The sequence below is a fragment of the Ammospiza caudacuta genome, chromosome 6 (assembly GCF_027887145.1).
Source record: "Ammospiza caudacuta isolate bAmmCau1 chromosome 6, bAmmCau1.pri, whole genome shotgun sequence".
Classification (NCBI taxonomy): domain Eukaryota; kingdom Metazoa; phylum Chordata; class Aves; order Passeriformes; family Passerellidae; genus Ammospiza; species Ammospiza caudacuta.
Genome location: NC_080598.1, coordinates 34,754,422 through 34,781,209, shown reverse-complemented (window position 1 = coordinate 34,781,209; position 26,788 = coordinate 34,754,422). Strand labels below are relative to the sequence as shown.

Here is a 26,788-nt window from a genome sequence, read left to right as displayed (position 1 = left end):
TTATTTGGTTTTATTTAAATTTAAATTGAAATAGCATCTCTTAAATCTGTGTGTCTTTAAACATGGAGATTTTTCTCACTTGAGAAAAACAAGTATTAAGAACATGCAAGTAATATTTTGCCAATTTTTTCTGTAATAGAAACCTGTAATCTCTTCCTGTTCCATCTGCGCTGAATTTACATGAAATAAGTTCTTGTTCTTAGTGACAAGATCATGCCTTTCTTTGAGTTTCATTAAGTTTTATCTTCAGAGTGAGGATTATAAAGATCTATTCAAATGTCAAATGTCATTACCAGTGAAAAATCAAACTATCAGCAGAAGCATAGCAGAAAGGTCATTTAACAGCTGTACTTTTATTAGTAATTATTAAATTTCTTTTAATGATTCAAAACTCAATTTTATTTATTGTTAATAAAGCTGAATTCAAGGAAAGAGTGAAAAACACTGGGTCTTGTGGAAAAATGAACCAGCAATCCTGAGTAAACTACAAAGGCACTGTCTAGGAACGGTAATAATGCAGATTTTCAGCAAGCCTAATATGCCTATTTTAAAAACAAGTTCTAATTTACAATTGATTCCAAAGAAGCACCTCCATCTTAGGTTTTGGTTTGGTTTTTTTTCCTATGGAGTAATAATTTTAAACAGTCTCAATAAATTATTCCCACCATTTATTGTGTTTTAATGATGCACACACTAAGAGTAATTACCATCAATCTTTATATTAGTGGTTTGAAAAGGAACTGAGAAAATGTTCCTCTTCAAACTACTAATACAAAAGTTGATACTAACTAATCTTAGTATCAAAATGTTCAGAAATTATAGAACTTTACTTTTTCAAAGTCTTTATTCATGGAATTGACTGGTGTTCCGTTTCTTTATTTCATAACAGATGTGTTGATATTTTGGAACTATGTGAACAAGAAGATTTGATGATGTTTCACTATCACACTTTAAAGCTCTATAGCTCAGTTAGTGCTCTAGGTAACACTAGAGTTGCTTATGCACTTTGTAGCCATGTGGATGTATCTCAGCTATTTTTCACAATAGATAATCAATACTTACCTGGACTTCTCCGTTCTGGATTCTACGACTTGCTCATTAGTATTCACTTGGAGCACGCCAAGCAAGCCAAGCTCATGATGAGCAATGAGTTTATCATTCCAGTTACAGATGAAACTCGAAATATTAAATTATATCCCGATGAAACAAAGAAACATGGTTTACCTGGAGTAGGGCTTAGCACTTGTCTTAAACCAGCCTTTAATTTTTCTACTCCATGCTTTATTGCGACCAGCGAAGATCATCAGACATCCATCCCAGAGATACCCCTGGAGATACTTAAATCCAAGGCCATAAGTATGTTGACAGAGGCAGTGCAGGGCAGTGGCAGTCACATACGAGACCCTGTTGGAGGACAGGTTGCATTCCAGTTCGTTCCTGTTCTTAAACTGATAGCAACACTGCTTGTAATGGGTGTTTTTGATGATGATGATGTGAAGCAGGTGTTACTCCTCATTGATCCCACTGTGTTTGGAGACCACAAGGAAGAAACAGAAGAGAGGACAGAGAAGGAAGAAGTGACACAAGTTGAAGAAAAAGCTGTAGAAGCTGGGGAGAAAGCAATCAAACAAACAAAAGCTCCTGCAAAGGGCTTGTTGCAGACAAGATTACCAGAATCTGTTAAGCTTCAGGTGACCATTTATTATTAATATGTTACTTATATTCTACTCTTGATGAAAAAAGGATTGTGTTTTTTGTCTGTTCTCTACTTAATAAGATTTGAAATTCTCAAGGTCTTTAATTCCACTTTGCCTTAAAACCTCAAAATTAAAAAAAAAAAATTGATGATGATGTGGTTCTTTCTACATGTATCTACACTTAAATAGATATGTGAGTACATACTTATTTCATAAGAACCAAAGGGTTAGACCAGGTAATCTTTAAAGGACCCTTTCAAGCCAAACTAGTGTGTGATTTCTAGATATTTTGGGTGCATGGAGTGATAGATTGTGTGTGCAATATATTAACAATTAGGTAATGAAACCACCATTTTTTTGTCCTTCACAGTGTTGAAACAAAAATATGGGAAAAATGTCTCTCATTTTTACAGTCTGATGCAGTGTATAATGTGTGCTCAAGTTCTCCCCCAGAGTTTGTAAAGCTGTTGAGATTGTCTGTTTTCTCTACCCTAGATGTGTCATTTACTCAATTATTTTTGTGACTGTGAACTACAACATAGAGTGGAAGCAATTGTATCGTTTGCAGACCGTTATGTATCAAAATTGCAGTATAACCAGAAATACAGGTACAATGAACTCATGCAAGCCTTGAACATGTCTGCTGCATTGACTGCCAAGAAGACTAAAGAATTTCGGTCTCCTCCTCAAGAGCAGGTAATATTAAAAAAAAAAAAAAGATTGAATTAAAGATTAAAAAAACCCTTGATGAGGACAAAATAAATTCCTGACTCACTGGAGAAGCAAAATGAATTTGAAAATTAATTTATTCCATGCCACAAAATAATGAATGTCAGAATGTTGAAACTTGTGTTCTAGAACTCATGCTGTAAACCAAAGTTATAAATAGGTAAAGTATTGCTATATACTAGAATAATATGTCCTAAGCTATTTCAGTGTTTAACTGTGTTTTAAATCCCTTAAAGATTAATATGTTGCTGAATTTTCAATTGGGAGAGGATTGTCCCTGTCCAGAGGAGATTCGGGAGGAGCTATACGAATTTCATGATGATCTTCTAATTCACTGTGGTGAGTGGCAAGTTGTTGATACAAGTTTTGTTTGTGTTTTTGGCACTCAACAGATCAGTTGAAAAATATACTAGCACGAGAGGTTTTTTTATTAGATATGCTACTGCCTACAAAATTACTTTAGTGACAAATTTCAGTGTATAGTACAAAAATATGGGAAGCCTGTGCATGGTTTTAAGTTTCACTGTTAAATCTCTATTAAATATTGTCTCATATTATTCTGTTTATACACCAGTTTTAGACTTACTGGGGAAAAAAATAATCCAAACAAGTAGGTTGGCTTACCTTAAAAAAATCATATAAGCACATGTATGAGTACATGCAGATAAAAGGTGTTGAGGGAACAAAATTGCTGCAAAGCTGAGCATCAGAAATTAAATTTAATAAAAAGCGGATGTGGAATTCTCTGCCTGCTTTAATTTAGTTTTCTCTTCTATGCATAACTGTGAGAGTCAGTCATTATAAAACACTCTTGCACTGCATACTTGAACTGTTCCCACTAATTTAATTTTGATTTCCTGTACAATTTTATTTGGATTTTTTGGTGTCTATTTTTTTGTTAGTTTATTGAGTTTGTTGAGATCTTAGTCTAATTCAGACAATCATGAAATTATTAACATTTGTAGTCTGAGTCATCTAATTATTACTGTTCATTGCCAGCAATTATGCAGTTAAAACTGAAATAAACAAGCTTTTTCCATCGACCTACTTGGTAGATATATTCAGAGTTACTCTTCCAGTGTATTGCTTAGTTCTATGGTTTTTGGCATCCATCTTGTCCAAAAAAATGGGCCAATGTTATTACAGTGAGTTGACAACATCTCAGTCTCTTCCCCAGGAAGAGCATGATATTCCTAATGGTTAGTTCTTCCTCGTCCACCTTCTTGCTTGAGGTCATTATCAAATGTTTACCAATACAGTCTGATATATCTTCCTGTGCTGGTTATCCCTAAAACCAGGGTTACCTGGTTCATGGAATTGTACTTTTTAATGACCTGTAATTACTTTCTGTTTTCTGTTTGGAGGCATGGTGCTTCCTATACCATTCTGTGTTTGTATTGTTAAGACTTCTGATGTTATTTTGCACTGCTATATCTGAGTACCCTCTTAGAATCTCAAGCAACCAGCAAGCTGTGATTTCATGATAAGTCAACTGGAATTTTTCAACTACCTCAGCCTTAGCCTCAGCCTCAGCCAAAGATGAGTAGGTCTTCAGGTATCTAAGCTGTGCTCCCTCTGTTTACTTCTGAGTGTGTTGTACAAGACGTATTAAAAGTCTTAAAATCAAGATTTCTGTCTGTAAGGCAGAAATTTAGTTGGTTTATCATTACTTGTTTTTCACAATCCTCTGTTAATTGTTATTCATAATTTCTTCTGAGTGCTTACCAAAAACTGTTTCTTTCATTCCATAATTTTTCTTTCAAGTGTTAAAGTGAAAAGTTAGTATCCTCCTAATTACTCCTCTTTCTTTGTTTTTATTACATCTATTATAATAAATTTTTAGAGCCACCTCCATTGTTCAGTTACTTAGCCCTTGATCTGACCTCTGGTTTCCAAGGGTAATGTGCGTTTGGCAGCACAGAGTACTCTAAGACTCCAGGATGGACATTATGAAAGCGTTACAACTTGGAAATGTCTTAACTCCACAATCAATTCATTTTAGTTTAAAACCTTGGGGCTGCTCTGATCATTGAGTTATTTTAGCTCCTGCTCATTGTTCATAACACTATTTATTGTATGCATTGAGATTTTGCTTTTTAGGGATACACTTTTATTATTTGTTTACTACATTGTACATGTGTATTTTGAATGAGAGTTCAAGATAGACAAAACACTGTCTCGTTATTAAAATAGTTTAAAGATCCTCTGGATTCTATGCAAAACCATATTCATTACTTTGTACAGATTTATCAGAGGTGGTTGCTGTGGATAAATGCTCCTCATTATCTGTGTCCTGACTTGGTCCTGAAAATCAGTACTAAATAATCACAGCTGCAGATTAAATGAATAGGAGTTCTGCTTGGAATGTTTAATCAGCTTTTTAGCACTAAGTATACTTTGCCATCTAAGTGGAAAACTATGTATGCAATCAAGTAATTAAAGGCTTCTTCATAATGAATATAAGCAAACAGTTACTCAGGCAGTCTTAATCCTAGCACGTCGTAACTGGGAGTGGTTAATTTTGCTAGCAAAATAATGGTCCTCAATAATTTTTTTTATGTGCAATTTCTTGCTTATAAAGAACCAAGGAAATTTACAGCATATTTGGCAGCATCATATCAAACTGACAGTTACCTGGGTTGCAGTCATCACAGTGCACAGACCTCTGCCACTTGAAGGAAACAATTAGCCAGTAGCAACAGCAGACAGTCAGCTTCTGAATGGATTGCAACTCTAAGATGATGCAGAATGAGTGACATGGAAGAGTAGATGAGACCCCACCTGGAGGAGTCACAGACCTCATCTACCCCAGTCAAACATTGTTTTAACTCATGATACCAGTTCATTTCCTTCTCTCTGTCCATTTCAACTTCTTCACAGTTCCTCTCCCAGTGTCCTTCTCTTGTGTTCAGAACCCAGGTTTTATTTCAGTGCCAGATATTTGTTCCTTTAATATCCTTGTCTGCTTTCTCTTTCCTTTCATTGCTGGTGACATTTCTTGTTCTTGCTTTCTTTCAGACTGATTGTATCCCTTCTTAACTTTTCATTTTGCCAAGCCAGTTCCACTTATCCCATTTCTTAAATTCTGTATTTATTGTCCAATTTCAATTTTGACTTCCTTCATTCCCTCTCAGTTCCTTTGAATTTTATCACTTAGTCACTCCTAGTCATAATTATCCCTCCCCTTTTTGTAGGTGCCGGCAGCAAAGTTTCTCCAGCTTGTTACCACGTGTCTGTTCTATTTTCTTTCTTAGTTAACTGTTTAGGACCAGTTTTAGCTACTGCAGTTTCTTCTTTTCCCCCCTGCTTCAGGTTGTAGGTCTAGTATCCTGTCTGAAAAACTTTTCCTTTTCTCAATTTCTCTTTGACAAGCAAACTGCAAAAGCTTACATTTCTGCTTGGTGCAATCTCTGATCTGGAGAGAGCCTGCTTAGTTCTTTGCTTCTGCACATAACACATGCGTTGTCTGATGATCAATAAGAGGTGTGAGAGACTTTGAATGGTTGTGAAGCAGTGTAGTGAACTGAACTGAATTAAATTAGTCATTTTGCCAGGTATTAAACCACCTGGTAAAATGACATCTTGCCTTATTGTATAAATTTTCATGAAAAGCATGTATTATCCACATAATCACTGAATTTCTGCCTTCTTACAGCTTTCAATTCAGTTAATATATTTGTTTATGGCTGCTAAATATCTCAACTGAAAAACTGTACTGTATTGGAAGATACAGCCATACACTTCTTTCTTTAGCCTACATTCTGCAATATGAAACAAAGGACCACATATTTAATCAAATATGACTGTGAGTCATACTTAATTCCCATAGTAGACTCTTCACCTCTTTGGTCATAATAGTGAAAAATGAATACTATAAATCTGAATGTAAGAAGTATGTGTACTGAAATGAACATAATTTGAGGAGTGCTTCTGGTACTGTGTGTTAAAGCTGCTGGCCTTACTACTTCTACTTTTATCCTGTATGAAATTTGCTGGTGAAAAAAATAAATATTCCTATAGCAATTTTAATATGGTTTAAATATTGAGGGAGTTAAACTTCAAACATTAAGTTTTGTTTCTAACCAGTTTTATTTTATGCTAAGGTATTCCACTAGAAGAAGAGGAAGAGGAAGAAGAAGATTCCTCCTTGACTGGCAAACTCCGTTCATTAATGTACAAAATCAAAGGTCCACCAAAAGCAGAAAAATTGGAGCCTAAAGAAGAAGAAGAGAAAGCTCCTAGTAAGTTTTCTTTCCATATAAATGCTTTCATGGTGCAAATGTTAAAGTTTTACACAGTCAAAAGGAATGTATTTTCTAATAAAATTTTATAAGGGGCTGAAGAAGGACACTGCCTGTTAAAGTTTCTTCTGCCTCTTAGAAATATTATTCTGTATATGGAACACCTCAGATGCATTTTTAAACAAGAAATTAAAATGAGTGGAAGATTTTAGATCCAGATCATTAACTCTGGGGTTAAAAATACACATATTCTTTATAAAGAACTGTGAAAAGCTGATTATGGCACAATAATCTAGACTCAAGCATTCTGAACTTGGGAAGATCTAATTTTTATGGGTTTTTTTAAAATATAAAAATTCTTCTGTAGAGCTTATCTCAATTTCCTTCTATTACCTTTTCATGTAGAAGCAAATACAGACAAGGACATAACCCCCCAAAACACTTGTAATCACGAGTGTTTCTTATTCTTAGCAGTATTCCTGTACATATCCATTCTCATACCCCCTTCCATAAGATGCGAGGGATGTTCACGGTCTATGCAGGTGAGATTGGTTCTGTGCTTGCAATTCCTCGACTATTTGCACAAGCCTTTAGTTGAGCCTCTTTGAACAACTCACCTGATTCTCATTGCCACTGTGCTCACATGTCCTATGAGAATTCATCCCAGTGAGGGTGATGTATGGTATGAATCTCACAAACTTTGTCTTTGCTGTTGATACGAGTTTTCAAACCTTTGTAGTGACTAGGGATGGTAAGGAGCAAGTAAGGCAAAAAGCCAGATTCCTCCAGGTCTTCCTTTAGGACACTTTTTTTTTTTGAGGTTTCTTCTTGCCTTTCTGAATCAGGATTGGGGCTCTAGCTCTAAATTTCTGTAACACCATACAGATATCATGTGCAGGATTCTCCAAGTGACTTCAGGTTGGTCAACCAGTAACAGTTCTCTTTTTTTCCAAGTTGTTCAGTTTGTCAATAGGGCCATGTACATATGTGGAATGGTTAATTTATTTCAGGCTCAATAATTAAGAGTTTTGTGGAGATTAGGCAGCAAAATTATTTTATAACTCATGACACTTCTTACATGATCTGCTTGCTCTGGAAAGCACCTTAGAGTGTTTGCCTGGTCTGAAAGCATATTTTGATCTGTTAAGCTTGTTAATGTGTTTTAAGTACATTAAATCTTGTAACAATGTGATATGCTGTATGAAGCAGGGCTTCATTCTCCAGTGACTCATCTGTTAGCATCTGCTTTCTCTTTAATAGTAGCAGGAGCTACTCAGTACCTGGTAGTATCATTTCTTCTCCAGGTTTCATGTGGATTTTATTGTCATGAGTCAGGAAGTATTCACTCATAAGGCCTCAGGGCACACGGTGTTTGGTCCTTGGAACAGGGCAGTTCACTTATTTTATGTACCAGAACTTTGGGTTACAAGAAATGTGGGTTGGAAAATGATCCTACAGTGTCTATTTTTCTAGAAATTTCAGATGATTTCTTTAGGCTTGGGCCTAAAGAGTGGCCTTGGAGTGATGCATAGTACAAATATGCACATGGATTAAGTCATTCAAAGCATGATGAAAAATAATATAGATATATTATGTTATATACTTGACTGTAGCTGGACACTCTGAGGTTTTTAGTCCATGTGTGCACTTCCCCTTTCTGCATCAGAAAATTTGGAATTCAGACATTAAAGGAAATGGATATTAGAGGTATCCCCAATCCTCTTATGTGCATGAAGAGGTGTGGTGGTGTCCATGATGTGTACGTATTTCCAAGATTTAAATCTCTGGCCTTGATTGTCTTGGTTTTAGTCACACATACTGTGTGAATATTCATAAGAAGGAACTGTTTGCTACATATAAATCTTCCTTTACTCTAAGCTTACATTCATTTCTTATCACAATCAATCTTTTACCCAAGTGAGGAATGCCAGCAATTTCAACCTAGTATTAATTATGAATCAGTAAATTTTGTATTTAAAAACAAGGTAGAACTCTGAAAATAAACCCATAGAGGCAAATAATTATTATTAATAATGATTATAGGGTTTTGTAACCATCAAGTAAAAACTGAGATAAACCATGACATACCACTAAGAGTAGGGCTATCTCTGTGAAGTGCAGAATTTGTTCCCACAGGTTGAAAGCCTAATTATGGAACAGAACCTCAGAATTAATGATAGGTTTGCATAAATACAACATTAAATAAGCTAAGAAAGTGTTAGCAAGTGAAAGAATAGCATACACACAAACCCCAATGGATCTACACTATCTATAAACACTTTAGTGATGGGAAGTGGGAGTGTTCATGCCATTGGAAGAACTTTGGGAAAGTCAAGGGGTATGTTTGCTGGGGATAGAAGAAAGAAATTTGCATTGCATTGTTTTATGAGGTAGGGTGGTTATTCCTGTTCTACTTGATATCAAGCATGAACATTTGTTGGAACAAGGACTGGAACATGTGTCCAGTTTTCAGGTAAATTCCCTAAACTTTGGGCTCAGCAAAACTGTTTTCGGCATCACTGAATTTGCAATGTCTGCAATACAGGCACATCAAGCAATTTTTATTCTGTAGTTACAAACAATACAGTATTTTTAGAAAGTGCATTACCAAGTGACAGTGACTTGATCTAGAAATAAGGAATAAATTGAAAGCCTAATGCTTTAGTCTACATTTAGTCTACAAGGATGATTCTCAAAATCATGGTCAAATTAAAGGTTTTCATTGTGAACAGTGTTGGTGTGGACTTGAACCCTAAGAAGATGTTTATTGTTTTCTATCTCTCAAGAACATTACATTTATCTTGAAAAAATCTGAAAGTTGCTTTTCCAATTTAAAAAACCTGTTCAGTCTACTTGTGGTTTTTACAACCTCTTTGTTGTCTCCTGTTACATATTTTACAATAATACATGTTTTTGATGTTTTCTGTTGGAAGAGCTAGTAACATGTAATGTATTTTGCTTTTAGCTACACTGAAAGAGCTCATATCGCAGACAATGGTGCGCTGGTCCCAGGAAGATCAGATCCAAGATCCCGAATTAGTTCGGATTATGTACAGCCTCCTCCGTCGGCAGTATGACAGCATTGGGGAGCTCCTGCAAGCCCTGAGGAAAGCATACACCATTAGTGCTGCCTCTGTCAAGGACACCATTAATCTGCTTGCAGCACTGGGCCAGATTCGCTCACTGCTCAGTGTGAGGATGGGAAAAGAGGAGGAATTGCTAATGATCAATGGATTAGGGTATGGAATTAATGGAATTTTGTTTTTAAGTTGGTGTGAAGCTTTTGTTATCTTAGTAAATCCTCAAATTTTTGTTCCTAAATGGAAATTAATGCTGTACTGAAGTGTAAATATGTACTAGTGATTTACACTTTCACATATATTTCCACGGTGGCTCCAGCTATCTCTCTAACAGTATGAGAAGGGTCAAAGTTTCTGTGAACTAAAGCATTATCTAAAGAAAAGGGACTCCTTTTACTCCAGTTAAGCCTGACGCTTAAACCTTAATCAAAGGACAAGTTTTAGCAGCTCTAGAGGAAAAGATCACTAGAATTTTTGCTGGTGTCTACCTATACTGCATTTTTCCCAAACTTAAAGCCCATTTTATATTTCATGTATGAGTGGATAAACTTGCTGGTGTCTTTTCAATTGCAAATTCAGAAGACATTTGTTTTATGTAGCACCAGATGATGTGAGATTATTTTCTGCATCTTTGCTATAAAATTACCTCTGTTGTGCAGTGGTATTGCAGTGCATTTTTCATGTTTGTTATTCCTCTTGTGTGACTGAATGATGGTTGGGCCATCTAATGTTGGAAGGAAAAAAGAACACAGAAAATAAATTATTTCAATTAAAATGGTGCATTTAGAGAGAGAATTATAGTATTGTTACCTGAGAACAATATTTATTTGTCTTTTTTGGGAATATTAAAAAAATTCTCTCCCTTACAACAATTGTAAGAAAGTTCCATTATTTTTACTATTTCAATGTAAAATTTATACTGTTCTTGTATAAATTGCAAAGACTAATCTCTTTATATGAATTGATCTGTTCATGACATTGACTCATTAGGCAGTGTGCAACAGTATTACCCAATTTGTCCTTGATGCTGATTTTGTAAATTTGCTGAGAATTATATGAGGGATAAAGGATAAATTTGCCTAAAGATGGTATGGATATAAGCACCTTCCAAGAGTTGCTCTATTGAGACTCATTCATTCTCAGTTTTCTGTATTTCTTTAAAGCAGGAATGATGCCTGTTATTTGCCATGTGTTTTTAAAAGATTGTCCTAAAATGTTAGAAATCCCTGGATTCTGTTGAAATCAAGTCCCTGGATTATTTTGAAACACATAAATTGTATTCTGGATTATGAAACCAATACAGCAGATTCTAGAAAATGTCGAGAGAATGGTGGGCAGGTGAAAAAGCTAAAATAGTCCTTCATAATGGACCTGTATGCCACTTCTGACAGAATTTGAAAATAGTGATGAAATACATATAATGGATTACCTTAAAGACTAAGTCTATTTATTATCTTTACTTTGTGATCTGAGGAAATTAATTAAGAGGTTACTGCAGAAATATGATTGATTAGATTTCATTTTCTTGAACTCTGTTCTCAACTTAAAACCTAACAAAACATATTCTTTTTCACTTAGATCATCACAGATTTTTCTTTTTAAATTTAAACAGAACAGATGGTAGGAGCAATTTAGAGATGAAGAATTACCATCTCAAAATAATTTTGAGGTTAATATTCTTCTTATGAAGAATCTACAAGAATTAGAGGAATGACAACATATTGAAATGTGAAACATTTTGTTCGCACATGCTTTTGTATTATGCTGAATTCTAAGAATTTTAAGTGGTGTTAATACAATGAATGCATACTTCTGAAATCTCAATGCTTCAACTTAAATTAATTTGGGGTTGCTTAAAAGCAAATTGTCTTTTCTTCCATTTTAGGGATATAATGAACAACAAGGTGTTTTATCAGCATCCTAACTTAATGAGAGTCTTGGGCATGCATGAGACTGTTATGGATGTGATGGTGAATGTGCTTGGAGGAGACAAATCTCAGGTAATTTCACCACAATTTGCTATGTGTTTTGCATTTTGAACCTTCCCAAAAATATATTAGGATGTTTAATAAGTGAACAAAAATATATCCCATGTAAGCTAGATTTTGCTTGTCCAAATGAAAGTATTCCTTAATGAAAAAAGTAGAATATTTTTTATTTTACTAGAGGGAGAAGCCCAGTAGCTGAGCCTTGATTTTTAAAACCTGAGATATTTTAGGTGTTTTATTTTTCTTTTAATAGGATAGTAAAATGTTTTGTTATTAAATATAGACTTTAACTGCATTTATTGAAGGTGTAGCTCTGGTAGGAGAATTTACCTCTTCATCTTAAATGAAGTGTTACTACCAATAAATTATAATAAGAGACTAAACCCAGTTTATATTTTAATGCTCAAATTCATGTACTTGAATTAAGCAAAAATTTTCTTGCAGTGTTGTGTTCTCCCTTTTCTCTGTGCCATGCTGGAATATATATATACATGTTATTTTAAAGGCAAAGTGACATAAATTTTGAGAAGCCTAACTGAAAATTTTCACTTCTGAAGAAAGTGAGAAGTGAAGTGTGCATATTTTCTATCTTCTCTTTGCTCATGCCTCATGTTTTTATTCTGTTGCCTCCATCCCAAAAAGAGATGTCTCCTCTGATCCCAGTATTCCTTATCTAATATCCTTTCGCCTGGTCACTCATCTTTCTTATGTATTTGTGGAACAATTTTCAGCCCAATATTCTACCTTTTGCTTATCTTTTCTTGGTCTTTCAATTTTTTCGTAACTTGATTGTCTTCTATGTGCATCTGCACCACTCTTTGCCTCTTGAATCAATAATTCTCCTAAATGCTTATACATTGAATCTGCCTATACCATTGCAGTTTTACAAAGTATTCGCATACAAGTTTTAGTATATCTGTTGCATTTCAAGGCAAGTTACAATTAATTATAAAATTATTATTACTTTGCTAATTTATAGGTACTGCAACACCCTGGTTTTGTTATAACTTGTACATAGAGCCAAAGGTGATAAAAAACCCCTGAAACCCAAAACAATGATAGCCCCCAATGCCTTCTAATTTTATTAAAAATGTTTTCCTAGAAAATTTTAATAACACAGATCTACAAAAATGCTTTACAGAAATTACCATGATATCCTTCAAAGGAAATGCAGACTTAGAAAACTGTTTAGTAAGCTGGTGTTGTGTCATTAAACAGCTTGGCCACCCAAAATAACCTATTTTATATCTCTGTTTTTATTAATTGTATGTAGACAGTAGGTACCTCATGAATATTTCTTTCTGTTCAGTGTTGTAGCTTCAAGAGGTGGAATGAGCAGTCATGAAATGTAGTCTGTGGCTTAGGGATTGGGCATTTTTCTAGGTTGTGGCAGCAGATTCTTTAAGCTGGATCTCCAGCTCCTTGGAATAAATGGTTAATCATGAGGCTGTATTGAGACATATATTGTCTCTGAAGGAATGGTGGGAATATTAAAACTTGTCGGTTCAAACTGGTATGTCACCTACAGTTCTCTGAAAAATGAGTTTTCAACACTTTAATGGCCTAATGAATGTGAGAGTTAAAAGGAAATGTGAGTCCTTTCTAAAGTAACCATCAGTTGCTTATCACCTTGGTAACTTCACTGTACTTTCCTTGTGAGGAGTGCAGGAAGAACTGGAACAGATTGGTAATTAACATATTTCACTGCTTTGTCAACTTTCCTCTTCAGCAGATCGCTTTCCCAAAGATGGTGGCAAGCTGCTGTCGGTTCCTGTGCTACTTCTGCCGCATTAGCCGGCAAAACCAAAAGGCCATGTTTGAGCATCTCAGCTACTTACTGGAAAACAGCAGCGTTGGACTGGGTATGCCATGTAGCTGCAACACCTAAAAGCAAGAGTAGGAGCAACTGTGATATCACAAGACTGGTGTCTAGTTTGTATAGCAGGCTGAAACATGCTTAAACCACCTTGTGGTTTCACCTTTAAATATTTTTCTTTTTTTTTTTTCATTTTTGTTTCAGGCTAATGTGTCTATGAATTATATTAGGAACAGAATTGAATCTGTGTTTTTATACACCTTGAAAAAATTAGTATTGAACACATGGTTTCACATTTTTCCATTCAAAATAGTTGTGGTTTGAAATCTAAGATTATATAGACTCCTTATGGTCTATATAATCTTGCCTCTTTCATCTAGTTTAAATTTCCTTGCCTCCACAGTTTAGGCTACTGAAGTAAATTTCATATTTCTCTTTTGAACACTGACTCAGTTTTTTAATGCATTAGACTTTGTAACACAGGAAAAATTTATTAGCTGGATAGATGGTTATAGCAATAAGATATTTCAAGGCAGGATAGCTTGTGATTTCACAGTGATTTAGCTGTTCATGTATGAATTTGGCTACAAAAAACCACAGAAAAACGGAAAATATTAAAGAAAGAAAACAGGTGATTGAAGCTTGAAATGTCCCTTTGCTAAAGATAGGCATGTTTTAAAATCTTGACTTGATAAGGCTGTGCAGAATTATGTAGCTAACATGTTGGTCTCCTAAGAAAATAGTAGTCCTCCAATTTGCTATATTCTATTCTGATTCTATTTTTCATCTGAGTATCTGTATTTAAAACCACTGTGTTTGAGTATGCTTACAGAAAAAGCCAGAAAAAAAAAATTCAGCATTTCCACATTATTAAAAAGAGTTGACTCTGTTCTTGGATGAAGAACTGCCCTAAAATGTCCTATGAATATATTTGCGTTCTAGATTCCAGCGTGATTGCTGCCCTCTGCTGCGTGAATGTGATTACTGCAAACTCCCTTTAATCATTATGTGTTAACTTTTTTCTGCAGCGTTTCCTTCAATGAGGGGTTCGACACCACTCGATGTGGCAGCAGCCTCTGTGATGGACAACAACGAACTTGCACTTGCATTGGAGGAGCCAGACCTTGATAAGGTGGCCACTCTCACCTGTTTACCCATTTATTAAGTGCTGTACTTGTGCTGAAAGAGTTTAAAAGGGCAAGCTTGATCATAGTAGTTTTTGAATATGTTGTCCTCAAAAATACCCACTCTAGTTATGTGTTGTTTCAAGGTGAGGTTGATTGAGCAGTATTTTCCCTGATTTTGCCTTATGCTTATTGGGAGACAGAGCAAAAAGAGATTTATTTCTATTTTCTGCATCCTTTTACTATTGTTATCATGTAGAAAGGAAAACAAGAAACAGACATGAAACAGGAATATCAAGAAGTGTTTTTTTGGGGAGGAAAAAATTGGGAATTAAGAAGAGAATATTAAGAAAAGGACACAGGTCTTTTGGCTTAAATCATAGAGATTTATGGGCATGGAGATTAGAATTAAGAGAATTGAAGGACAGGTATTTCAAGATGAAAGGTGAAACAGGATTTTAAGGGTAGGGTCAATGGGAGACTGAATCCAGAACTCAAGTCATTGGCAATAGTTAGGAATAAAGAAAAATGTGAGGAGAGGCAGGATGAACTGGGAAATACAGTAAAATATAAAAAATTACATAAAAGTTGTATATCATAGGAGGAAAACAGATTAAGAGATGGAAGTGCACAGTCAGAAGAGGAGGAAAGCAGATAAAGGAAGTTAGACATGCTAGCAGAGCATTGGGGCGCAGAAAACAGAAAGCAGGGTTTAATATAAATGGAGAGAGTAGTTAAACACCTAAATGATAACTTAGCACACGGGAAGTCTCTGTGCATGATGACAGGATCCTGAGATGACAGTGGAACTTGTGGGACTGTTTGTGATTAGTACGTGGTGTGGGAGAGGAAAAGTTGTGAAATTGAAATAAATGGGCATATTACAGGGATAGCTGGGGGAAGACAGGCAGGAATATGAATGGAAAGGGTGTGAGACAGCACAGCAATATAGTTACCAGGCAGTATGTTCTTAAGAAGTATTAGCAATTCTCTATCACCTGCAAAATTGCTGCATGCACTCTCTCCTGTCATTAATAAAAAATTAAATGGCATTGACTTCAATCCTTGGGATACAACACTAGTGACTGGAACACAGGTATGTATTCACTTTATCTTCTGAATAAATGCTTGAAAACTATCAATTCCTGTTAGGAATTATATACTTTTTCCTCAGAGTGCTCTGAGTAACTTCCTTACTTCGTACTGCAATAAACAAGTTTTCCACATCAACCCATTTTTTCCACTGTTGCAGCCTTTTGGAGGCAATTTGTGTACTGTATCAGCTGACATATAATTCTTCCTAAATTCACAACTTTTTCTCTCTTAGGACACTGGATAATGACTAAATATAATCTCTTCATCTATCTCCCTTTTGCCATCTATTTTGACTGCCTGCCATTTTGAGAAATTATAATTTGTATCTTTTTTTACAAATTCACAGAAGATTCTTCATGGTCATTACCCATTTTAAGTGCTATAATCATGCTCATGTGTTGTCCTTTGCATAACCATATGATTACTTATTTTATTTGAAATGCACAGTTATCTGCAAATTTCCTTTTAGATGAAAGAGGAAATTATTCTGCATATATTTCTGAAATTCAATTTAATATAATAAAAATTAATCATAATTTCTTAAAGATTTCTCTTAATTAAAGATAATCCTTTTGATAAGAAATGTTGTGTTAGAAATTTTTGTTTTACCAAAATTCTTTAGTGTTTCTGATTTCAGACTCTTAAAGCTGTTCATTGATATTTATCATTCTTCTGAAAAATTGTGATGGTTTGCATATCCATTAAAATTAGAATTACACTATATAAACTTTTTATGCAATCTTTATTTTGCTATTTTAGCAAGTAAGCCATACATGGTTATTGATCTGATTTTAAAGCTGTTCAGTATTATGGTTGTCATGTATGTACTGTCAAAAAGATCTGGATTATACAAGATTTTATTCTATTTTTCACATTCCACATTTGTTCATGTTGCTGTATTTTTGTGTCATCATATAATTAGGTATTTTCAGAAACAGAGAGTGCTAACCTTTTTTCATTAAATAAACCCCTATGACTGATAAAATAATGAGCTATATTGTTAGATTCGTAGGTTAATTGCCCAGAATATAAAAAATCTTGAAAAAAAATACTGTTCTCATTCTAGTTTATAGTTATTTTTAGAAACATATTTCTAAGCATATGAATAAATTATTACTTCTGTATTGCAGGTTGTTACCTACCTGGCAGGTTGTGGCCTGCAGAGCTGTCCAGTATTGCTGGCTAAAGGATATCCAGACATTGGATGGAACCCAATAGAGGGTGAACGTTACCTGTCATTCTTACGATTTGCAGTTTTTGCTAACAGTAAGTCTAATTTCTTGGCATCCAGATTCCATCAAAAGGTTTCCTTTAAATCAATTTCCTAACCATCAAAATATGTTAAATCTGAAGAGAGGTTAGTGCATACTGTCCTCATTAAAAACACAAGACTATTTGTGTATGCTTATTATTGTAATTTTTTTTTTTTTTGAATCTTCATAGTTATTTTTTCTTAATGTATTTCTTCATGTATTTTTTCTTAATTTTTTTTTTGCAAATCACATAATTGAATAGATTAACCTGCAGCCATGGTAGTGAATCATGTTAGGAATTCCTTGGAACATGAAGACCAGGAATAGGGGTTACATCAATATATTCTTGTCACTTCTCTGTGAGACAAGTCTTTCCCGTGCTCCAGCATGTGGTCCCTCCCATGGGATACAATCCTCCACAACCTTCTCCAATGTGAGTCCATCCCATAGGCAAAAATACTCCACAAACTGCTGCAATGTGGGGCATTTTTCCATGGGGTGCAATCCTTCCAGGACAGGCTGCTCTGATGTGAGTTCCCCTACCAGGAAACCTGACCAATGTGGGCTCCACTCTCCACAGGTCTGCAGGTGACTCTGCCAGGAGCCTTTTCCAGCACAGGTCTCCCACGGGTTCACAGCCTCCTCTCAGGCATCCCCATGCTCTAATGCAGGTCTCCATGGGGTCTCCTCCATGGGCTGCAGGTGGATCTCTGCATCCCTGTGGATCTCCATGGGCTGCAGGTGGATCTCTCCATCCCTGTGGATCTCCATGGGCTGCAGGTGGATCTCTCCATCCCTGTGGATCTCCATGGGCTGCAGGTGGATCTCTGCATCCCTGTGGATCTCCATGGGCTGCAGGGGCACAGCTGCCTCACCATGGTCTGCATCATGGACTGCAGGGGAATCTCTGCTCTGTTGCCTTAGGATGAGGACTTGATTTCTATTTTGCAACAATTAGGGGAAAATGCAGCTTTCTTCTGACTTAAGAATACCTTTCAGGAGAAAATATGTGTAGTGCTTTTTGGTCCTCAGGTGAAAGTGTTGAGGAAAATGCAAGTGTTGTTGTCAAGCTCCTCATTCGACGGCCAGAATGCTTTGGGCCAGACCTTAGGGGAGAAGGAGGAAATGGTTTGCTGGCTGCCATGCAGGAAGCCATCAGGATCTCAGAGAATCCTAGTCGTGACCTTCCTTCCCAGGCATATAAAAGAGAAGGGTAAGTAAATGTGAATGCTTGTTTGGCAAATGACAATTTAATAGCTGGTTCAATCATGCTTGCAGTATGTGGATAATAGACCCTGTTGTGTAGGGCATTAGACAAGCGGGGAGAATTAGAGATTCACAACCACAAGCAGTTGTCATATGGTATTCATAAAGCATTAGCTAGATAAAAGTGGAATACGAGTTACAGAGAGAAAAAGCCCGAAGGACAAAACAAATTAGAAGACTGCTGTGGAATGAAGCTAAAGTTAAGCTAAAGTAAAAGAGGAAGGTAGAAGGCTCATGTGAAGTCAGCTATTACAGTTAGCCTGCGTGCTTACCCTAGGGACAAAAATCCTTTAGTCTGGAGCCAAAGGGATGATTATGTCTGATGAATAGTCTCTGGATCATATATCTAGCTCCAGACAAGAGCTATAAAATGTAGATTAGCAAAAATGCTTACTGTTATTTTTAACTTTTTAGTGATGAGGAGGAAGATGAAGAGGAGACTGTGCACATGGGAAATGCAATCATGTCCTTTTACTCAGCTCTCATAGATTTGCTTGGACGCTGTGCACCAGAAATGCATGTAAGTTCATTCTACCACTTGCTCAGAAAATGTAAGGAGATTTCTAAACATAACTGTAAACAATTTGTAAACATGTCTCACTAAACCTTTCTCTATTCAAAGCCTTCTTCCCTTCAAACAGTAGACTTTATGGTTTCTCGCTGTATCTAAGTAGACACAAGCTGCAAGATGTTTATAAAGAACCGTGGTCTTTTGATTACTTTATGTTTTTTTATTTATCTAAAATTTTGGTAATTTTTACATTACTATGAAGTAAAGCAAATATGAACTACAAGTGTTGCAAAATTAAGTGACCAGTGTAATAACTTCTGAAATTGACCCTTTATTATTCTCTAGAAAGCCATAAAATAATTTTTATAAGAATGTGATAGAGGGCTGCTTTTTGTGTGCATTCATTCTTGGATAAATTGAATTTCTGTACATTTTCTTCTGGTGTTTGAAAAAAAATCATATTAATACAAATATTTTGAGGAAAACTTTCTTATGTCCTCAATACTAAATTTGTTAACTGACAAATTTTTCTAACAGCTTATTCAAAGTGGAAAAGGGGAAGCCATCCGAATCAGGTCAATTCTTCGATCCCTAGTGCCAACTGAAGATTTGGTAGGGATTATAAGTATACCACTAAAGTTGTCCACAGTTAACAAAGGTAACTTCTTACTTTTATTAGACCATTTATTTTTTATGAAAGTCCTTTGCCACATTAGTCTTCAAATGAAAAACAGAGCAGTTTTGCTAGTTGAATGTAAGCAGAGAATTGTTCAAATTTTTATTAGATCTGCAACAATTAGAGCTGCTCCAGTGGCACAGATATTTGCTCCTGTAGAGCAGAGAATGTAAGAACGTAAGAAACACTTTAAAGGATCACACCAATGGGCCAATACTTGGTCTCCAGCAGTGGCTTTAGAGACATTATCTCCTTAGGTAAAATATTTAAACTTGGCTCAGTCTCTTTGTATTTCCACATTATCCAATCATCTGTAGAATATTGTACCATTAATTTCTAAGCTTTCATTTAAGAGTGAAAAATAATTAAATTGCAAAATAATAGGGGTTTCTAAAGAATAAAAAATTTCTGTTCTAACTGATTTTTTTCAGCATAGAACAAAACAGAAGAATGTAGTTTTCTTTGAGTATGTGATTTTACATATTAAATGTAGTTGTGATGGGTTTCATTACCTTGGTCTTTCTCATTTTATCAGTTACCTACTATTAAAAAGTGCATTGTATGTTTGTGTAGATGGCACAGTAAATGAGCCAGATATGTCTGCCAGTTTCTGTCCTGATCATAAAGCACCCATGGTACTCTTCTTGGACCGTGTCTATGGTATTAAGGACCAAAGCTTCCTCCTTCACCTACTGGAAGTTGGATTTTTACCAGATTTAAGAGCTTCTGCCTCTTTGGATACAGTATGTATTTCACTATTGAGTTTAGATGAAATGGTTGGATATAATGGCTCTGTAAGTGTAAGAAAACTGGAATTTCAAGTCAAAACAGTCTTTAATAAAAGGCATTGTAGGCTCACTATAAAAGAAAATCAATATTAATTCACTATTAATTGATAGTGCATAAGTTTGATTTAAGCATTCAGTGTACAAAGTGTAAAAGTAGTTTAAAATCTTTTGATACAGGCTTTACATTAATTCAATAAGTACATTGAGCATACTGCAGTAGGCCTGATAATTGTTTTTATTTCATGTTTGTTTTCAATACTTACAGTGAAAATCCAGGTGTGTGAAGAAATTGAGATGCTGAGTCTTATTTAAAACCTAGTGGGGTTTTCTAACTTGTTTCAAAATAGAGACTACATATTAATTTGTGCTGCTGTTTGTTCAGAGTGCAGGGGTGCAAGGGATGGAATATAAATTGATGGCTTGAATTTTCTCTTGCTGAAAAAGAAATTACTTTAGTCCTCGTGTAGATACTGGAAACATCATTAGCACCCAGCCACTCAGAGACTTAAGGACTACTACATTTTTTAATGTTTTACAGCCTTCTTATTTAGTGACCTTTATCCAATGTGACACTAATGCTCTTTTGCTCCTTCATACAGGTTTCTCTAAGCACCACAGAGGCAGCTCTTGCACTAAATAGATACATTTGCTCAGCTGTGTTTCCACTGCTCAAGAGGTGTGCTCCCCTCTTTTCTGGAACAGAGCATCATGCCTCTCTGGTTGACTCCATGCTTCACACCATATATCGGTTATCCAAGGGACGGTCCCTCACCAAAGCTCAAAGAGATGCTATTGAGGAATGCCTGCTTGCTATTTGCCAGTACGTATGATTCCTGGGTACAAATTCATTTCTTTGCTGCAGGATAGGTATTTTAACAGCTTCTTTTGTTGCCTGAAGTGTAGACCTAAGACAATTTTATTCTTATATAAAATAAATGACCAGTGTTATCTCAAGAACTGAAATGTAGATTTGTCTGTTCACTAAGAGGCTTCAGAAGCAGCACAACGTTCTGTGCTATATCCTTAGATAGTGAGATTCCTTAAGCACCTAACACTGTTTTTTCACAATATTTTTAATGAGTGTTTTGTCTCCCAATATGTAAATTGACTTCAATTTTTATTTCATGTACATTGAACTGTATGAATTTTGCTGATAACATCTATTTTTTAAAATTACAGCCATTTGCGTCCCTCTATGCTACAACAGCTGTTGAGAAGGCTGGTTTTTGATGTGCCCCTGCTCAATGAATACTGTAAAATGCCTCTCAAGGTAAATACTTTCTTTTCTGTACATGCATCCAGCATAAAACTTGAAAAGAAAATATTGTTTTCTTGTTTTTAAGAGCAGAATGGGAAGGCTAAAGCAATGTAAAATTACATCTGAATTGAAAATAATGTTATTGTTTTGTAGTCTTTCAAATTAAATGTAATGTTTGCAATATTTTTGAAATCATGCTTAATGCAAAGAGTAAGGTGATTATGATATTTTGTATAGTGAGCTGTTGACTTTCCTGCTGCTTCAGCAGAAGAGTATTTCAATGTACCAATTTAAATGTCAGTGTTATCTTGAGATTTCTTCTTCTGCTATATGAACTAAAATAACTCTTGGTGGGATGCATGGTCCAGGAACAAATTTTGAGTGAAATCTAAGAGACAAGATGGAGGGAAGAAAATTCACTTTTATTTTTGAGTAATCTGTAACTGAAGCTTTATCTAGTTTTTTTCTAGTTTTTCTTTTGTTTTCTTTTTCTTTTGTTCTGTAAAAATAGAATTATAATTGTTAGATGGTAAATGAATCTTATTTAGAACTATTCTGTCAGGTTTGTTTCAGCTTTTTTTTGGGATAAAACAGCCTGATCTACAGTCTGCACCTTTTTCTGAAAGAATTGAAATTTTATCATATTTTAAAGCAGAGCTGCCATAATCACATACTCTGGAGGATCAATAATTTTTGATTAAAAGTCTGGTGTAGAGGGAGTGTTCAGTCTGGTTTTTAACTATATATATATAGAGATATATATCCTTTCTTACACAGAATTGTAATAAAAAATAAAATGTCAAGATTCTAATCTGATACTAAATGTGATTTTTAAAATTTCTATGGGATAAGAATTTTTAGTTCTACAAAAGAAACTGGTAGAAATTTGAAATTACATGGAAAGTGCATATGCATAATCATCTATACTAGCTGTTTAACTGTACAGATTTCCTGTATGATAGGTTTTTTTTCTGTCAATTTTTCCAGAGCTGAGCCAGGAGAGTGTACTGCAGGTGTCTTTTGCAGTGTTTAGAGTAACATTAAAGCAACTACAAATGACAGGAGTTAAATCAATGTGAATTTGTAAAACTTTTCATGAGAACCTCCATGTCTGGCCTTATACCCATTTCATTGTCTGTGTTTTTGTCCTGTGAGCTAGTCTGTACTCCCATGGTGACAATTCTGAAAGTTTGCTACTCCCTGTAATCACTGAGAATCCCACAGCTGGAGCTGGAGATAATACAGGCTTTATACTTTCAGAATATTGGCTCTGCTGCTCTTTCAAAAAGAAAAAGAAGGAAAAAAAGGCCATTATTCTGAGCCATTGGAAATGAAGAGACAGACATGAATAATACTACTCCTGTAACTGTTTAGCGTAGCAGTGTTTTATTTTGTTAAATAGCAATGTTTCACAAGCATTTTTATTTCTTGAAAATCTAGCTTCTGACAAATCACTATGAGCAGTGCTGGAAATATTACTGTCTGCCTTCAGGAATGGGAAGCTATGGAATTGCAGCAGAAGAGGAGTTACATTTAACTGAAAAACTTTTCTGGGGAATATTTGATTCCTTGTCTCATAAGGTAATGGCTGCAATTCACATTACATTATGGGGTGGGTATAAAAGCATTACAGGGATAATTTGCTGTGCCAAGATCAGAAAATTCCTGTTTTAAGGGTCGTTTCATCTAATATGGGAGATACAGTAATGAATGCTTTTAATGAAGTGAAAAATTGAACACTGAATCTTGAAAGATTCTCTCCAAGCCAATGAAATTTCACATCTTTGCTTGATATACTCGTAAGCTTTACACTATTAACGAGGAGATATGTACGTGTATATATATATATACACACACACATAACGTTTAGTTCTACCTGCACTAATATGTCAGTGTTGTCTGCTCTCCTATCTTGGCTGTACTAAACATTTCAAATTACTTTTTACTGACATAAAATTAATTTTAATAAATATGTGTACTTGCTTATCAAATTGTCAGTATGTGCAGAATAAATTTACATTGATTGTTTTCAAATATATATTTGTATTTCTTTAGTTTTCCAGCTATTGCCCAGCTGAAGAGATATGATGCAATATACTATGAAATAAACACTTTTCCTTTTTTCAGTTGCAAAATGTATTATTGGGACATTTAAACTTACTCAGTTTTTCTCTCAGTAAGAAAAAGTTGCATTTCTGATACAAAATATGTCTTCTTGAGTAAACAGTTTTTGTGCTTGCTTGGGATCAAAATTTAGTCCAATTAAAAATCAGTTTTTGCTTTAGGACAATAAAAAAATCCTATTCATTGTGTCTCACTGAATGTAAGTTCTATTCTAAGCTAAAGATTTAGATGATTGCTCCACTAGGCATTCTGATTTGTAATATGGAATAAAAATGGTCTATGCATTACTCTGAAATGGCTTTTTAAGCTTTATTTTTATTTTATTTTAGTAACATTTACCCCTCTCTTAGTGCTTTCACAAGTGTGAAGAGTGTCAGCAGTGCCTGACGCAAATCAAATGTTTCCAATTAGTGAATCTTAGATTTTAACAGATAAATTAACATTATATGTTTCTGTCAGTACTGGTGGCTCTCTCTAACAACATTTTTATTTTTCTGTAAATGGTTGTTAGCCCAATGGTGGCTAGTGAGAGTTGTGTAAATCTGATCTGCTGACCTACAGTATTCTCCACCATTCTTTTTTGTTCTAAACTATTTACAGGTTTGATGTTATTAAAAATAATGAAATTAATTTACTACAGTGAATCAAAATTTCCTTTAATGAGCATATTTTAAAATGAAACAGTGCAGGGTGAAAAAGAGGCAAAATGGCAATGGCTTCTGCTAATTCTGCAGGAATTAGTAATTTGAGAACTAAGGCAGTGTTTTACAGATTATCATGCTTTTTAACTAGTCAGACAAGCCTTCATCCTCCCTGTACAGGCCTTCATGGCCTGAAGAAAGCTCGAGTTGAACTCATATTGCATACACATACAAAGTGTCAGCACACTCTTATGTCAATCTGAGTAGTCTTTAGAATATATCATGTTGATGTAATGGAAAATACATGTCATGCAACAATAATTTTGCTCTATGTTTGAATTTTAAATGTGACTTACTGTTTGTTTGCATCTTCTAATATTTGTACATGGCTATGGCTGCTTGGATTTCACTAACATTTTGCATGTTTTTCTGTTGGGTTTTCCAACCAGTTCCTATCTCTCCTGCAGAAGTATGATCCAGAGCTCTTTCGAATGGCTTTGCCTTGTCTAAGTGCTATAGCTGGTGCCTTACCCCCTGATTATTTAGATACACGAATTATGTCAACTTTGGAAAAGCAGACTTCAGTGGATCCAGAAGGAAATTTTGATCCCAAACCTGTCAGCACATCCAAGTGAGTCATGTAATTCATAGCGGTTTTCTTCCCCTAAATATGTTTTAGACCATTCCTTATTAACATTTTTATCTTCTGTAGGGAGAGCTGGCTGGTGATTGACATGTTGGTGGTATTAGGACTTTCAGAAGTAATATGGGGATTTTTGCTTCCTTCTGTCAAATACTTCACTGAAACCTGTCCTGTTTACCAGACATAAATCTTATTCTTCTCAGCCCTGAACAGATGTTAAATATTTCCATTTTATGTCTGCAGAAGAAATAGTAAATTCTATATTTATTATGTACCTGTTGTCTAATAGTTCAAATGTTTGGGATAGATAAATTAGAAACCATCATTATTTTGCATGTGCTTATGACAATTTGTACGTTGCAAAAATCTGATGATTCAGTTGGTCTGTAGCCCAATTTTTTATAAAATCTTCACTTAATTTTGAGAGTTGAGCTGTAAAACATAATATGGCAAAATAAGCAGATCACATAGAATGATTAAATAGATTTGGCTTTCCTAGTAATTTTTTGCTTCTAAAATACAGACTTTATATTCAAAAACTGAGGATCAATAGCTCAGTCTTGCTATTAAAGTCTTATCCTTCCATCATTATGCGTTGTGAAGCATCCATGTTAACATTATTCTTTATTAAGAATTACCAACACATTTGCCTGTAGATTATGGTGAAGCAGGTTTCTGTTTCTTTGCAATTGCAGTTGCTAAAAGTGTGACTGTTATGTACTTAAAGGTTCTCTGCAAGTGCCATTATAGCTATGCCTTTTTTGTGGAATTTCTTTTAAAGAACAGGGAATTACCATGCCAAATCCTTTGCCTTCATTTGAAGGTGAAGTGTTTTTGATTGGTGCTGACATTTTTTTCATAAATCAGACTGCAGTAAGTTATAATTGAATGACCACAGCCCTCTCTGCTTACAGCCTTGTACTTCCTGAGAAGCTGGAGTACATTGTAAGCAAGTATGCTGAACATTCTCACGATAAATGGGCCTTTGAAAAGGTAGGAGTTATTTTAAGACTGGCAATTGTCCAGGACTAGTAAATAATTCCTAGGGTGAATATTGAAATTGAAACTGGGCAGTTTAACTGTTCAGATTGTATCGATGTCTAGATATTTATTTTGGGATATGTGGAAGAAAGCTCTTGCTTAGGAAAATACATTGCAATTAGTTACTTTTTCAAAGAATTTATTAGGAGAGACTTGAGGGGATTGAAAAAGAGAGAGTCTTGTTTGGGTTGGAGGAGGGTTTTTTGTTTGGCAGTTTGGTGGGTTTTTCTTGTTCTTTGGGGTTTTAAAAAAAAATTAGGTAAGGATATACAGCTCTTTAGGCATCACTTTGTCTGGTAGTGGTGCTTTTTGACTGGGAGTCAGAGATTCAGTTTTACTGCAGCAGCTCTATGATCTAAGAAATACAACCTAATGTATTTTTTTATTTCAGATAAGTAGTTTTAAATTTTCTTTCTTCCTATCTTTAAGAACCCTGTTATGTACTGAATTTCTCTATAATTTTCCTAATGGTCTGTCACTATGTTGTGTTTCTGTTTTGTTATTTCTAGAAAGCTAGAAGAAAAGACAGTGAATTCTTCAATAATTTATTATAACAATTAATAACAAATGCATAGCAATTTTATGGAAGAGTTGTACAAAATAATTCTCTTGTTTGGGAGGGCCTATGTACGCAAATTTGTAGAGGAAGGTACACTTATATTCTTTACATATACTTATGCATATGTAAATATATACAGAATAATTTCAAACCATAAATTTCAGTTCCTTTTGTTTAAGGTAAAGGATTCATTAGTTACATCCTTCAGTTCTTGATCTGGTAATGTTACATATTCTTCTTTGTGTTTCTGACTTTGGC

The 26,788-nt window shown here is 35.0% G+C and overlaps 1 protein-coding gene across 1 annotated transcript in view; it reads left to right on the top strand.

The window, feature by feature from the left end:
• RYR3 (ryanodine receptor 3) overlaps window positions 1-26,788 on the top strand; it is a 149,606-nt gene that overhangs the window by 50,854 nt on the left and 71,964 nt on the right. Inside the window, exons 36-53 of the mRNA XM_058807672.1 lie at window positions 890-1,691; window positions 2,193-2,393; window positions 2,663-2,765; window positions 6,530-6,667; window positions 9,633-9,906; window positions 11,633-11,747; window positions 13,465-13,597; window positions 14,580-14,683; window positions 16,901-17,036; window positions 18,056-18,236; window positions 18,704-18,809; window positions 19,338-19,458; window positions 20,050-20,219; window positions 20,864-21,084; window positions 21,444-21,534; window positions 22,963-23,103; window positions 24,737-24,918; window positions 25,845-25,923. Coding sequence (XP_058663655.1) covers window positions 890-1,691; window positions 2,193-2,393; window positions 2,663-2,765; window positions 6,530-6,667; window positions 9,633-9,906; window positions 11,633-11,747; window positions 13,465-13,597; window positions 14,580-14,683; window positions 16,901-17,036; window positions 18,056-18,236; window positions 18,704-18,809; window positions 19,338-19,458; window positions 20,050-20,219; window positions 20,864-21,084; window positions 21,444-21,534; window positions 22,963-23,103; window positions 24,737-24,918; window positions 25,845-25,923 — 3,298 coding nt within the window. The remainder of the gene's footprint in view (window positions 1-889; window positions 1,692-2,192; window positions 2,394-2,662; window positions 2,766-6,529; window positions 6,668-9,632; window positions 9,907-11,632; window positions 11,748-13,464; window positions 13,598-14,579; window positions 14,684-16,900; window positions 17,037-18,055; window positions 18,237-18,703; window positions 18,810-19,337; window positions 19,459-20,049; window positions 20,220-20,863; window positions 21,085-21,443; window positions 21,535-22,962; window positions 23,104-24,736; window positions 24,919-25,844; window positions 25,924-26,788) is intronic.